At 48.5% G+C, this 12,257-nt stretch overlaps 1 protein-coding gene across 1 annotated transcript in view; it reads left to right on the top strand.

Annotated features, from left to right (window-relative positions):
• The window catches only part of LSP1 (lymphocyte-specific protein 1), a gene marked incomplete at its 5' end in the record, with an annotated part of 23,697 nt that overhangs the window by 7,459 nt on the left and 3,981 nt on the right, over window positions 1–12,257 (top strand). Inside the window, 6 exons of the mRNA XM_009584049.1 lie at window positions 534–662; window positions 3,901–3,956; window positions 4,120–4,201; window positions 4,558–4,698; window positions 5,500–5,580; window positions 6,458–6,569. Coding sequence (XP_009582344.1) covers window positions 534–662; window positions 3,901–3,956; window positions 4,120–4,201; window positions 4,558–4,698; window positions 5,500–5,580; window positions 6,458–6,544 — 576 coding nt within the window. The remainder of the gene's footprint in view (window positions 1–533; window positions 663–3,900; window positions 3,957–4,119; window positions 4,202–4,557; window positions 4,699–5,499; window positions 5,581–6,457; window positions 6,570–12,257) is intronic.

Raw genomic sequence — 12,257 nt, 5'->3', positions numbered from 1 at the left:
TTCCGATGAGGTGTAATTCCTGGTAAACACGAGAGACAAAGCTGGAAATTGAGTGGTGTGCAAGTCCATTAGGGTGGCTGAGCTGCAAATATCTTCTGTTGTAAATGGATTTTGACTTGCGGAGGCTAGTATGCTTTTTGCATTTGAACTGTGGGTGTGACTCTTTCTAGCCCTCTATTCTAAAGGCAGCTGCTCTCTCTCCTTGTGGCCTCTAAATGAGAAATTAACATTTTCCTATCTCAACAGTGGTAAGAAATCTTTATTAACTGATGCAAGGACCCCTTTCCATATCATTTTGGAACCTTGAACCTGCAAAATTTCTCTGATACTTCCCCCTTCCTCCCCACCCTCCCCCCCAAATTAACACACCAGCTTCTTCCTGGATGTTTCAAAATTAAATGATGTGAACTCAAAGTTTCTGTGTTTGTTTAGTATAAAGCAGAAAGCCTGGGAGACAGGGGAAGAATCACTTTTGTTGCACAGTGAGCACTTTGACCAGCTCACTCCCTGGCTTGCTCATTTTCTGCCCTCAGGAAAAGAAGAGAAGGAGAAATGAAGAAGAAGAAGAAGAAACACCAGAAAAACGCCCGAAGGCCCCAAGCCCTGCCAGCCTGGAGGAGGAGGAGCTGTGCTCTGACCACACCGCAGTGTGCTCCACCAAGGTTTGTGTTCCTGGGGCCCCTCTGGAGGCGATGGCAGCTATCGCAATAGAGCACCCAACTAACGATGAGGAAAGATGACCCAGGGCTTGTGGTAACAGCGGGTGTGAATCCTGTTATCCCACTCCTGCTACAGGCTGGGACAAATCACTTGATCCGTTTCCTTCATCCTCCGTGGTTGTCAGCCTCCTCTCCTCCTGCTTTGCCTGCTCGAGCTGTTGGAGGCTGTAACTGTCTCTGTGTATACTTTGCCAATCACCGTAAATGTCTAAAGTTCATTGAGGACTTCAGGGAATATTGTAATACTGAGAAAGATGTCTGTGCTTTAAGCTTGTGAATTTGGTCAAAGATGACACATGAACTTAATCAGAAAATGAAATTTCCCTTCCCCAAAAAACCCTCAAAAAATTGAAGCACTGGAATTTTCCCATCTCACTTAGAATAAAATCAGAAAGTACGACTTAAGTTTTTTAAACAAACTGGGATTCCTGATCTCTGAAGCCTTGTGTCCTTCCCAATCACATCTGTCTGCATTGATGCTCTTGTGAAACTTCTCTTTTTAGCACCACCTGAATTGCATCTCGTGACTCAGAAGCATTTGCTACAAATCCTCAGTTCTGTCCATGTGCTTTTCAATACAATAGCTACAGATAAGTGGTTTCTGTAGCAAATGGCTTTTTGTCTTTGTAAGCCCTAAGCTTGTTGATTATTGCAGTGAGGGAAATTGTGAGGAGCCTGGGTAGCCTGTTAATCTGCTGTTGGTATTATATTTCTTTTTTGCATTCATATCTGTGCTATTTGCTTCTTAGTCAACATTTCCTGGACGGGGAGGATTGTATGAGCACTTCCTCTTGCACCAGTAAATGGATCATAAGAGGAGGGTTTCATCAGCTACAACCATCAGATTCTTGCTCTTTGTTTGATTTTTAAAAGGCTTCTCCACAGAGAGGGGAGAAAGGGTGGGTTTGGATGCAGGCCACGTGCCAATGTTAGGTTTGAAAAGTGGGGTGGGGTGGCCAAAGCATACCCCTGAGTGGGACTGGTGGGGAGATGTGGGAAACACTTCTAGTGCCTTTTATGTGCTTAAATTCTCACCATTACAAACCCAAAACACACGTAGCTTCCTGACCTGAGCTTAACTGCTGCTGCTAGCATTAGCTCGGGGAAAGGCTTAGAAATATAGTCTCTGTGTTTTGTAACGGTGATGTCAGAGCTCACCAATACACAAAGCCGAATGTAAAGCTCTTCAGGAAAAATATGAGCTTGGGATCTTTCCAAAGGCAGGAGGTGCTTTACACCCCAGCTAGCAGGGCTTTATGTGAACACTAAGAATTAAACATATTGACCACCAAGAAGGTGTTTTGGCACGGGATCGCTCAGCAGAAACACGGCTTGCAGTGGCAAGACGAGTGCATCTGCAGTGGGCGGTGAGCTCCCCTGCCAGCTGTGGCTGGTGGAGGCTGGGTACACATCTGGGGGAGGTGGATGTTGGGGTGCAGTAGGTCGGGGTGTTTGGGGTTCAGAGGGCCAGCGTGGCCTGGGGGCTGAAATGGATGTGTGGTGGCAGGGGGGAAGCCTTGTGCCAGCCCCATTTTTGTCCCAGGCTGCTTGTGAGCTCTGAGTTTTGAGGTTGGCTGAGTGAGCAACTGTGGTTTCTTCTGGTCTCTAGAAGGTGCTTTGGACCAGAGAAATGCATGTGTCTCGCTGCAAAAAATTGCCCTACAGGGCAGAGGGAGGTGGCCTCCAAATAGCTTAGGAAAAGTTTGTTCCCACCTAGACTGTCATGCTGACACCTACTGTCACCTACAGCCTGTTTTTAGGCCCCTCTGTGTTTAACTTGATGCTCATTTATGACCTTTTGGAAGCACCTGTGGGTGGTTTGCACCTGCACAGCATCTCTCTGGCAGGGTTGGCAAGGGTTTTTCTTATTGATATCTTATCTACTTGTGGTTGAGAAGCTGAGACGTGGGCAGGGATCCACCCGATTCCCCTTTCAGGTGCTGTTATGCCCCATGAGGTGCTAGCCTGCCCATCAACGTCCCAGAAGGATGGGCAACCCAATCTCTGAAGCCACGGCTCAGGCAAGCACCAATTCCTCCAGCACCGAGCAAAGGAGCAAGCTGGTGGCAGGTGGACAGCCTGCCCAGCAGAAACTGCTGGCTGGAGGGATATCTGTCACGCTGCTGTCTTGGGACCCCGCAGAGTGACTCTCCCTAGGGCATCTCTATTAGCCAGGGTTGCACTGTTTGTTGGTGGTTGGGCTCTTCTCTAATGGGCCTTGTGCTCTTGGGTACAGCTGTTAAAGGCGTCCTCTCTGTGACACTGTCTTATCTTCTGCTTAGCTAAAATTTAGCACCAGCATCCTGAAAGTGGCTTAAAATGAGCACTTAGTGCTGCTTTTCACCTGCTAACTTGGTAGGTGATGTTTCCCATGGCACAGGCAGCAGTATAGAGGGAGAGAGGCTCCTTGTTACTTGATTGCTGCTCCTTGACTCTGTAGGAGCTGCTGTTAAGAAACAGCCTCCCCTTCGACGTGAAAGTGATCTTCTCTCTGTGTTCTTGTTTTCTGGGGCACAAAAGGGCTGTGAGGTTTAGCAACATTTCAGCTTTCCTTTATTCAGTGGTTGTGAAGTGTTTGCTCACCTTCCTGTCTTGGCCAAAGAGTTCTTGCACAGGAGCCTCTCGTGCAAAACTCTTTCCTGATGGCTTGACCTGCAGGGCTGCCTTGCAGGTGGCTCCACACGCTGACTTGCCCTGTCTTTGCGCTTCTCTGGTGTGGATAAGCCGCGATGTAACTCATGCCTGTGCTCCTCTCGTGCTTGGCTCCTCTTCTGGCAGTGCCTCTAGTTTTCCCCCTTGTCTTTCCACACTTGTCGCTCTTGTGTCTGGCCAGGAAACCGAGTGTCTGAGAAAGATACCTGGTCCTTGAGCAGGAAAAATGGTCGTGGTTGCTCTTTCAGCTGTCAGTCAAACTGCACGTTGTTGGTTTGCCCCTGAAACTGGTTGGGCTGCTACTGTGCACTGCTGCTTTTGGTTGGAATTCTGCTCACCTGCCTTGGAAAGGAGGAGGAAAAGGGATGCTCAGTGTGGGAATATGGGACTGAGTGAGGCATTTCTAACCAAAATCTGGGTGAGGGAGCAGGGAAGAGAAATGTTTGAACTATAGTCAGCCAAGGTGACCTACATCCATCTGAGGTCCATGGAGAAAAGTAATATCTTCGTCTTCTCTCTCCCACTTTAGATCACGGACAGAACCGAGTCACTGAACCTGCGCCATAAAGAAAATGTATCTCTAGCGCTGGTGTGTCCCTTGGGGTAAATCAGGTCCCTTCCTCCAAATGGAGGATGCCAGAGGGCCCTGTTGTGGGTATGGGCAGGAGTGACAGGCTGCCTGTGGCCCTCAAAGTCCTTCTGCCTGAGGTACTGGGGGATCACCTTAATCCTCTTCTTGCTTCTCCAGTAACAGCATAAAGAAGACCCAGCCTCCCCTCCCTGTGTCGAAGATCGATGACAGGCTGGAGCAGTACACACAGGCTATTGAGGTGGGCTGCTGCGTTGTCTCTCTGTCCCCACCCTCCAAGGAGCCCTCTTTGCCGGGCGTTGCTCTCCCACCATGCCTCTTAGCCTCACCATCTGGGAGGTGACAACTAAAGCATCTCCCCTTGGATGGGAGCAGCCCTTTCTCCTGTCTCTATCTCTCTTCACGGCATAAAGTACGTTTCTTTAGCGAGCTGCCCCATCCTTGTTTCCTCACATTCCTTGCTTAAAGGGTGGGAGCATCTGGCAGGAACTAGCAAGACCCTACAGGTCTCCTTTTACATCCCTGAAGACCTCCAATTACGGGGGGGGGGGAAAGCACACTCTCCCTGACAGCGATCTTTCTCCATTTATTTTCCAGACATCCACAAAGGCTCCAAAACCCGTCCGACAGCCCTCTCTCGACCTTCCAACCACGAGCATGATGGTAGCCAGCACAAAAAGCCTCTGGGAGACTGGAGAGGTCGCAGCTCAGTCTGCCGTGAAGTCCCCACCCTGTAAGGTATGGCACCCGCGGGACTTGCCCGGCTTGTGCAGGGGACGAGGGGCCGGCCTCTGGGCACAACTTGCACGACACTTGCGTTAGCCTGTTGGAATGGCTCATTGGTGGTGCCCACCAGCTCTGAAGGCATCTATATTAGAGATCCAATCTCCTTCCTCAGCATACAAGGCCTTGTACCTCAGAGCTTTGCTTCATCTGTGCTAGGGTCCCGAATCGCTCCTTGGTGGTACAGCTAGGAAAGCCTCTGTGATGCTGGTTGAGGCTCTGCTTTGAAATGGGAATAAATTCAGCTGGTGTGGAAAATGTGTATGTCTTCTGCAGGGGCTAGGACTGAGCTCCGGTTGTTGAGCACAAAGTTGGATCTAGTACCAAGATGATAAATCTTGTAAAATTGGAAAATGCAGAATGTATTGCTCTCAATTTCACTTTCTGGTCATTGTGAGTGAGGCTGCTTCTGTAACACATGGGTTGCAAATCTGTGTTTATGTGAATGAAATTCCTTCCACATAAAAAAAGCTTTGATGTTAACATGTCTTAAATAGTTAACAAACTTAAGAAAATAAACATCTTGGATCTCTGATCCAGGCTCTTGTTGAAGAGAGTGAGAGAGAGGAAAACATAGGACATACTGGGAAGAGGAAGAAGTTTTCGCAGTCATGGGTTTTAGCTGCAGCTGTCATAGGTCAGATGATGAGATATTATAAATAAAAAAGGTCAGATGTGTAGGTTTGAAAGGGATGTGAACAAAGGCATGTTCAGCAGCGTTAGCAGTGAAGGGTAATGAGAACATCATCTTCTCAGGATATCGTGGCTGGAGACATCGTGAGTAAAAGAAGCCTTTGGGAACAGAAGGGCAATCCCAAACCCGAGACCAACATCAAGGTGAGTTAGTATCTGTGCGAGTATGAAAGCACTTGCTCTGCTGTGAAAAAGAAAAGAGCTCTTAGCTGGGTTGGAAGTATTGAGAAGATGGTGATGTTCTGTAGGGACAAGGGCTGCCTGTATCTATCAATGCAGTTGCATACCTAAGAGGTCTTCCTAACAGGGAGCTGCTATCGCTTCAGCCCTAGTAAAAACGGGGGCAAAAATCATTTTATAACCAGTAATACTGAAGGGTGTCTTGAATAGCACGTTGTTCTCAGGCCATGGGTTGGGAGCCCCAGCCTTCTAGGCTAAAATTGAACTGCAGATGTGAGTTACTTTGCTCTTGCTATGCTTTTAATCTTGAGAGTAAAGAAAACATGCAGAATTAAGTGGAACTGAACCTAAGACAGCATCAACAACTTGGGGTTTTGTGCCTACTAGTACATTTGTGGGAATGCCTCTTAAAATGCCTGCTGCTTGAACTGTGCAGGCTGGGAGAGGAAGATCGAGGTATCTTGTCTGTCCCTGGATCGATACTGCTGCCAGTAGGTGGCAAATGAAACTGGCTCTTGCCATGGGTGAAACCAGCCCTGGCTTCGGGGGCCGGGGCTCTTAGATGAGCCGTCCCTCACGATGCCTGGCATTACATCTTCCCTTTCCTATTACCCGTCCCGCGCTTGCTGTGTTACCTTACACTTATAGAAAGTGGCGGTCAATCTGCACAGAGAGTTTACGTGGAAGGGGCAAGAAGGGAGTACAGAGTAGGCTGGCTCCAAGTCCTCTGGGATTACAGACAACCGTATCGCATACTCCTCTGGCTTCAGTTATTTGATCTTGACTGCCTATTTGAGGGAGAAAAATGCTGATTTTGGCTCTTTCTTTCTCTTCTGTTCAGTCCACTCCTGGCAAAAAGTATAAATTTGTTGCGACAGGCCATGGCCAGTACAAGAAGGTGTTGATAGATGATGCTGCAGAGCAATAGCATGCCTGGAGAACTCGTTAACCAGGTAGGTGGGGTACGACCTTGCACCGTGTAACAAACCCTTGGCTGTTCTGGCGGGACGTTGGGGTTATTTCTGCCAGCTACACTTTGGGTGAGTTGGAAGATACTGTATGGTAACAGCTGGAGCCTTGCTTCTGGGCAAACGCCTGACTCTCTGAGCTGGAAGGGAGTTGGGTACACAGCGGGGGTTTGTTTTGGTCTTTGACTTTCTGATGCTGCTAGGAAGCTGGATACCTGTGTTAGTTTAATCTGCAGAATAAATCCCTTAGCTACTGTTTGGGTGAAGATGCGTTTGCCTTTGCTAGTTCAAAGGAACAGTCTATCTGCTGATTTTTTTCTTATCCTCTCTTACGTTGCAAGGAGAAGTAGATAGCTGGAGGTCATTCTGGCTGAGCATAGGGGCTGATGTACTCCTGAAATTCAGATGCTTCTGGGGTCTAATTCCCTGATTTACTGAATTAATCAGGGGAAAAACTTTTAATGATTTCAGTAACCTCTTGGAACCAGTCCATAATAGGGTTGTCGTAGGGAGGACATGAACATCTGTGGGTAGACCAACAGAGCAGAAAGGACCGTCCTCTGACGTGTAGCAAGGGGGAAGGCAGAGCTGGGTTGCTGTCTCTGTGCCCTCTTGAAACAGTCTTTGGATCTCATGCTCATATTGTGTTTATGTTAATAGATATCCTGGTGTTACCTTGAGTGGATGATAGTAGAGGGTTGTGGCAATAAGGAGGAATGGTGCAGAGGGAGGTGATAACTGGTTGGATCCAACCGGGCAACATCTGGCCCTGTGAGAGGAGAGGAAGTTGTCGGGGTGAAAACAAGCTCATTCTTTTTTCCTACTATAAAAAAGAAGCTTTATTTCATAGCCAAGCTTATAAATAGCTCTGTCTGCTACAAAACACCTTTTGTTTCTGAATGCTTCTGGCGGCTGTGTTCCTTCTTTTTTTTTTCTTTTTTTTTTTTTTCCCCTCAAGGAGTTGGCTTCTGAGTGCAGCATATTGTTTTGTTTGGTTTTTTTTTCTTTTGTGGTGCCCATTTACAAGAGAAGCTCTCCTGAATGCCACTTTGAGATGGGCAGCAGTACAAACCCAAGCCTGCCCAAAGCTATGTTTTTAGATGTAAAGAAGGAGGAGCTCACTGGACTTCTATCCTCAACTTTTCTGCCTGTGGCTTTCAGAAACCTATTTTAAGGTCTCCTCTTTGATCAGACCTCTTCTTTTTTCTGAAGTCTGCTTTGATGCACCAGGTGGGATCCTACTGAGGTTCAATTCTTTACAGCAAACAGGTTTTGCTAGGTTGTTGGCAGGTTTTGTTTGCCCTACCTGAACTCCTGCAAGCAGCTCAAAGGAAAGTGCCCTCAGCTCTGATCTTTTTCCAGCATCCTGTCTTGAAAGGCCAGTGACTGTCACAGAATGTCCTCTAGGATCCACCCAGTACTCCAAACAACCACTGCACAGCACTGTTGCCCTATGGGCTCATTCACAAGGAGGGTTTTCTTGACTGTGAATAGCAAAATGACTGCGGTAACTTGGAGGATCTTGGCTTGTTTCTGTTCTTGGGTTTTTAGCTGGCTGTTTTGTGTGCTGAGAGGTCCCTGCTCCCCAGCTCCTCTCCACCCACCTGAACTACGTTCATCCTTTTTCCCTACTGCCGGATCCCTTCATGGTTGCCTTTCTGCTCCCAAACCCTTCTGGCTCAACCCCATGTCACTCGCTTGACACCACCTTATCAGCTTTCTAGTTGCTTAAGCACAGGTACAATTTTTCCTCCTCCCCTCCCTTCCTGAGCTGCGGGACCTCCGAGCACGCTGCGGAGCAAGAAGTTTTCTGTAAAGTGGCAATTTGGGCTCTTACCAACTGCCTGGGGCTGTTTGATATTGAAAAACAACCAAACTCTGTGTCCAGTGGTGTTCTTCTTCCCTCGCTCAGCACGGCAGCTCAAGCTGGGACACGCTGCAATGGCTCCCAATGCAGAACCGCTGGTGGAAGTCTCCTCTTGCCTCCAGGCTTCTGTTCTCTCCTCTGCAATGCTCTCGTGCCAGGGTCTGTCTCTGCAGGACTGACCATGCCTGCTGTATGCCTCTGCTCTTCACTCTTGGGGCAGAAGGGCTAAACCGTGCAGCCAGACCTGCCTTCCTCTGCCTCCCACTGCAGGCATTGCTCTCCCCACCGGAGATTCTCCATCCTCCACCCCTGCGCAGTGGGGCTGGGTTGTGGATACAGCCTGGTGGGAAGCCCAGGAGATGCAAGGCATAAGCCTTTCCTCATCGCCATTTGTGAGAGTCGCTGGTCTGTTCTGGGTGGTTGTCCTCGTTGCAGGACAAAGTGGATTAAACCACAATTGCTTCTGAAACAGTCTTCTCTGGCCAGATTCACTTAGTCTCCCAACTGTAATCAATATTGGCTGTTCTGTTTCACGCTAATGCTGTGGATCTTGTGAATGCAGACTCTTGTGCATAGGCACCCGACTGTCTGTGCTGCAGTAAGGTGCCATTTTATCGCTGTGTGGTAAGAACATCCTTATCTGCATTAGGCATTCTATGTGTTTTAAGCTGCACTCTTCTTGATTTTGTGTTGCTGCGTGGATCTTTCTCTATAGCCTTCTCTTGCAGCATGTTGAATTATTCTGCAAAGGCTTACCTGGGATCCACTTGTGATTACTGGTGCATTTCCAACCTACCTATTTTCAGCTTTTTCCTGGAAAACTGGGGGGGTCAGAGAAATCCAAACTTTAGATACTTGAGTTGTTCTTCCTTCTCATTTTTTTTTTTTCCCTTGGAATAGGGAAGGGGCTACGAAACAGAAGATAAGACCAGAAAAGTAAAAACTTCAGTGACGGTTTGATTATAACTGAGCTCTTCTGGTAGCATCACTGCAAAATTGGAAGACTTCAAAAAGGCAGAAGGGCCTCTTGGTTTTGTTTCTAAGTCTGTTCGCAGTTTGGCTTGGGAAAATTTTGGTCAGCTCCATATCCTCTGCACATGAAGAGAATGTAGAGAGCTGTGTATCAAGTTTCCTATTTGGACTAAACATAGCAATCCTATATTAGCTGTGTAGGAATATCCCAGCATATGACAAAGTCCCTTGAGAAACAGAAATAGCTGATCTCCAGCTTTCGTGCTCATAAGCTTGGTGGTGATGGAGATACAAAAAGTGACTGTAATGCTGGAAAGCACAGTTGTCTCTGTGGATGGACAGAGTTGGGGATTTTGTTTTAAATACCCTTTTTTCAGGACACCAGGCACCAGCAGCTATGCAACTATTATGATGTTGCCTCTGAAAATGAGACTACATGTGGTTAGCAGGAACCCCCAGAAAACAGCGCCTGTTAAATACACAGAGTTGGATACCCACATGCTGGAGCAGGCTCTTGCTGGTTATCGTGAAAATACTAACCCTTAGCTGTACTTAAAAAAGCACTGTAAAATAACATAACAGAACTTGATTACTGCAACAAAGTTAGTCTTCTGTGCGCTACGGTTTAGTAGACTGACCTAGGAGGACATGAAATGAAGTTGTCCAGTGTTTTAGGCAGGGGAACTGCTATGTGAGAGCAGGATGGGTATCTTATGCTGTCCCTTGTCTGTGCCTTGGGTGAAAGGATGAGTTTCCACCTTGCTCTCGGTGAACGGGTGTGAGGGGTCCTCCACAGCACTTTCAGTGGAGAAGCTAAAGAGATGATGTGTACCCTCTTTGAGGTCAGTTTCTAAGAATCCCTAGAGGAGATTGTGGAGCAACCCAGATTCTTTCACCGTGTCTCATCTACAACTGCTTTTATTTCTAGGATTTCTCTTGGTCTTAAATAAACAAGATAAAATAAATTTGGATTCCATCATCCTCCTCCAAACTGGGCTTTTTTAACAGGCAATTTCTCCTCTTCACTGTGTGCCTCCCCTCTCTTCCCCGTATTACTGCATACAGTGCTTGTTGTTGGCTCTTTTTAAAACAAGCGCATGTTTGTTTTCCTGGCTCATGACCTGTGGATGTGGTATGTTACGCATTTAAGCTTATATACATATGGAGAGTAACCCTTAAACCCACAGCATGAGGCTGCTGGCTTGGAGGGGTTTGTGTTTGTTTTTTTTTTTTTTTTCCTTACACTTGGCTCTGTCGGGCAGTAAACCTAGACGTAGGTGCTCTCTTGCTTGGTGCCCTGTAGGAATCTCCAGATATGTGGGCCTGGTGGAGCAGCCTGGCTTCAGTGGACTGACCATCCTGATGCCGTTCTGTTAAAGCTCTTGGTGTGCTCCTCAGTCACTTTGGGTCTAAACCGGCCCACCTCGAACATGGTGGTGATATTTGTCATGGGTTTGGCAGCCAGCTCCTTCAGTTTCCGGGCATCGAAGCGTGGCTTATTTAGAAGGATGGGTAAGCGGCGGGGAAGAAAGAAGCTTTCTTCCTTCTGCAGCTTCTTCTCTTCTGCTTGCTGCTTCTTCTCTTTGTTGACTGTTATCTGGTATAAAATAGCATCCCATGTTCTTGTGGCCCTTGATTTAAACAGCCTCTGGTCTTGACCGATGACTGCTTGAGAGCTGTCCTTCTCCTTGCTCCCTTCCTCCTGTCCCAGCTTTTCCGGCTCGGGCTCTGGGAAGTTGGGTGCTTCTGGCTGCACCGTCAAGTGCTTTCTGAGGCGAAGCCAGCCACCAGCATTGGCTCCAGGAGGTCTTGCTGCTTCTACTGATGGTAGCGCTGGCTCAGCTTTGAGGGGAGGGCTGGTCTTTGGTAAGCTGGGGGTCAAATGAGGTTGAAGGACATGTTCTGCCTTGGTGTCTGTGGAGGTGGCCCCCGTACTGTCAGCTTCTGCTGGGGTTGCTGTCTCTGGATGTGCTTGCCTCCAAGGAGTGCTGGATGTTGATGGTTTTAGGATGTCGCCATCTTGCTTGGGTAATTCAGGAGTTACCTCTGACCCAGATATTTCTGTGTCACTTCCATGGGTCATAGGCTTATTGGTGTGGGCATCAGAGGTGCTGGGCTTGGGTGAAGGGACCTTGATGGACTCTTCAGTAGGAGCAGGCTCGGGCTCCTTAGGAGGCTCTGCCTCTGCAGCAGAAAGGAGGGGAGGCTCCAGTGTGGGAGCCGTGGCCTTGCTGTCATCGAGTGGGGTGGGTATCTGCCCTGGAGACGGTTCAAAGCAGCTTGTTTCGGCTGCAGGAGAAGGTGGCCTTTTGTCTTCATGGCTGATGGTTGCTTGGGTTTCATTTGATGTGGGCGTCTTAGCCCTGGGTGGCTTGACACTGTGAAAATAAGCGTGCGCTTTGGTAACATAGGTAACCTCTGGTGCCTTTTCTTTACTGGGTGTACTGGAAGGAGTAGGTTGGGGGCAAACAAATGTGGAAGGATCACCTGGAGAGGGAAGGTGGGTGTCTGTGCCTTCAGGCTGCTGTGGAGTCTCAGGAGCGCCTGGCTTGTGTAGCATGGGCATGGCTGGGGAGGTCATGAGCCTGAGGTGTTCGGCAATGCGCCTCTGCTCGGTCACCTTCAGCGTGAAAGGCTTGCTCTTTCGGAAAGGGGAGGGGACACGGTGGGTGACGGGCTTGACGGAGAGGCGGGTTGGGAGGCTGGCGGCGGGGGGTGCTGCAGTTTCAGGGGTCTCTGCTTGGGGAGCGCTTTCATTGTGCTCTAGGTCGGGGCTGGCCTCGTTCACGGGTGAGAGGCTGGACCGGAAGGGCTTGGCTTGCTCCGAAGCTAGG

Source organism: Fulmarus glacialis, unplaced genomic scaffold, assembly GCF_000690835.1.
Source record: "Fulmarus glacialis isolate BGI_N327 unplaced genomic scaffold, ASM69083v1 scaffold4848, whole genome shotgun sequence".
NCBI classification, from domain to species: domain Eukaryota; kingdom Metazoa; phylum Chordata; class Aves; order Procellariiformes; family Procellariidae; genus Fulmarus; species Fulmarus glacialis.
Note: the sequence above shows the minus strand (reverse complement) of the source record. Positions and strands in the feature narration are given on the sequence as shown.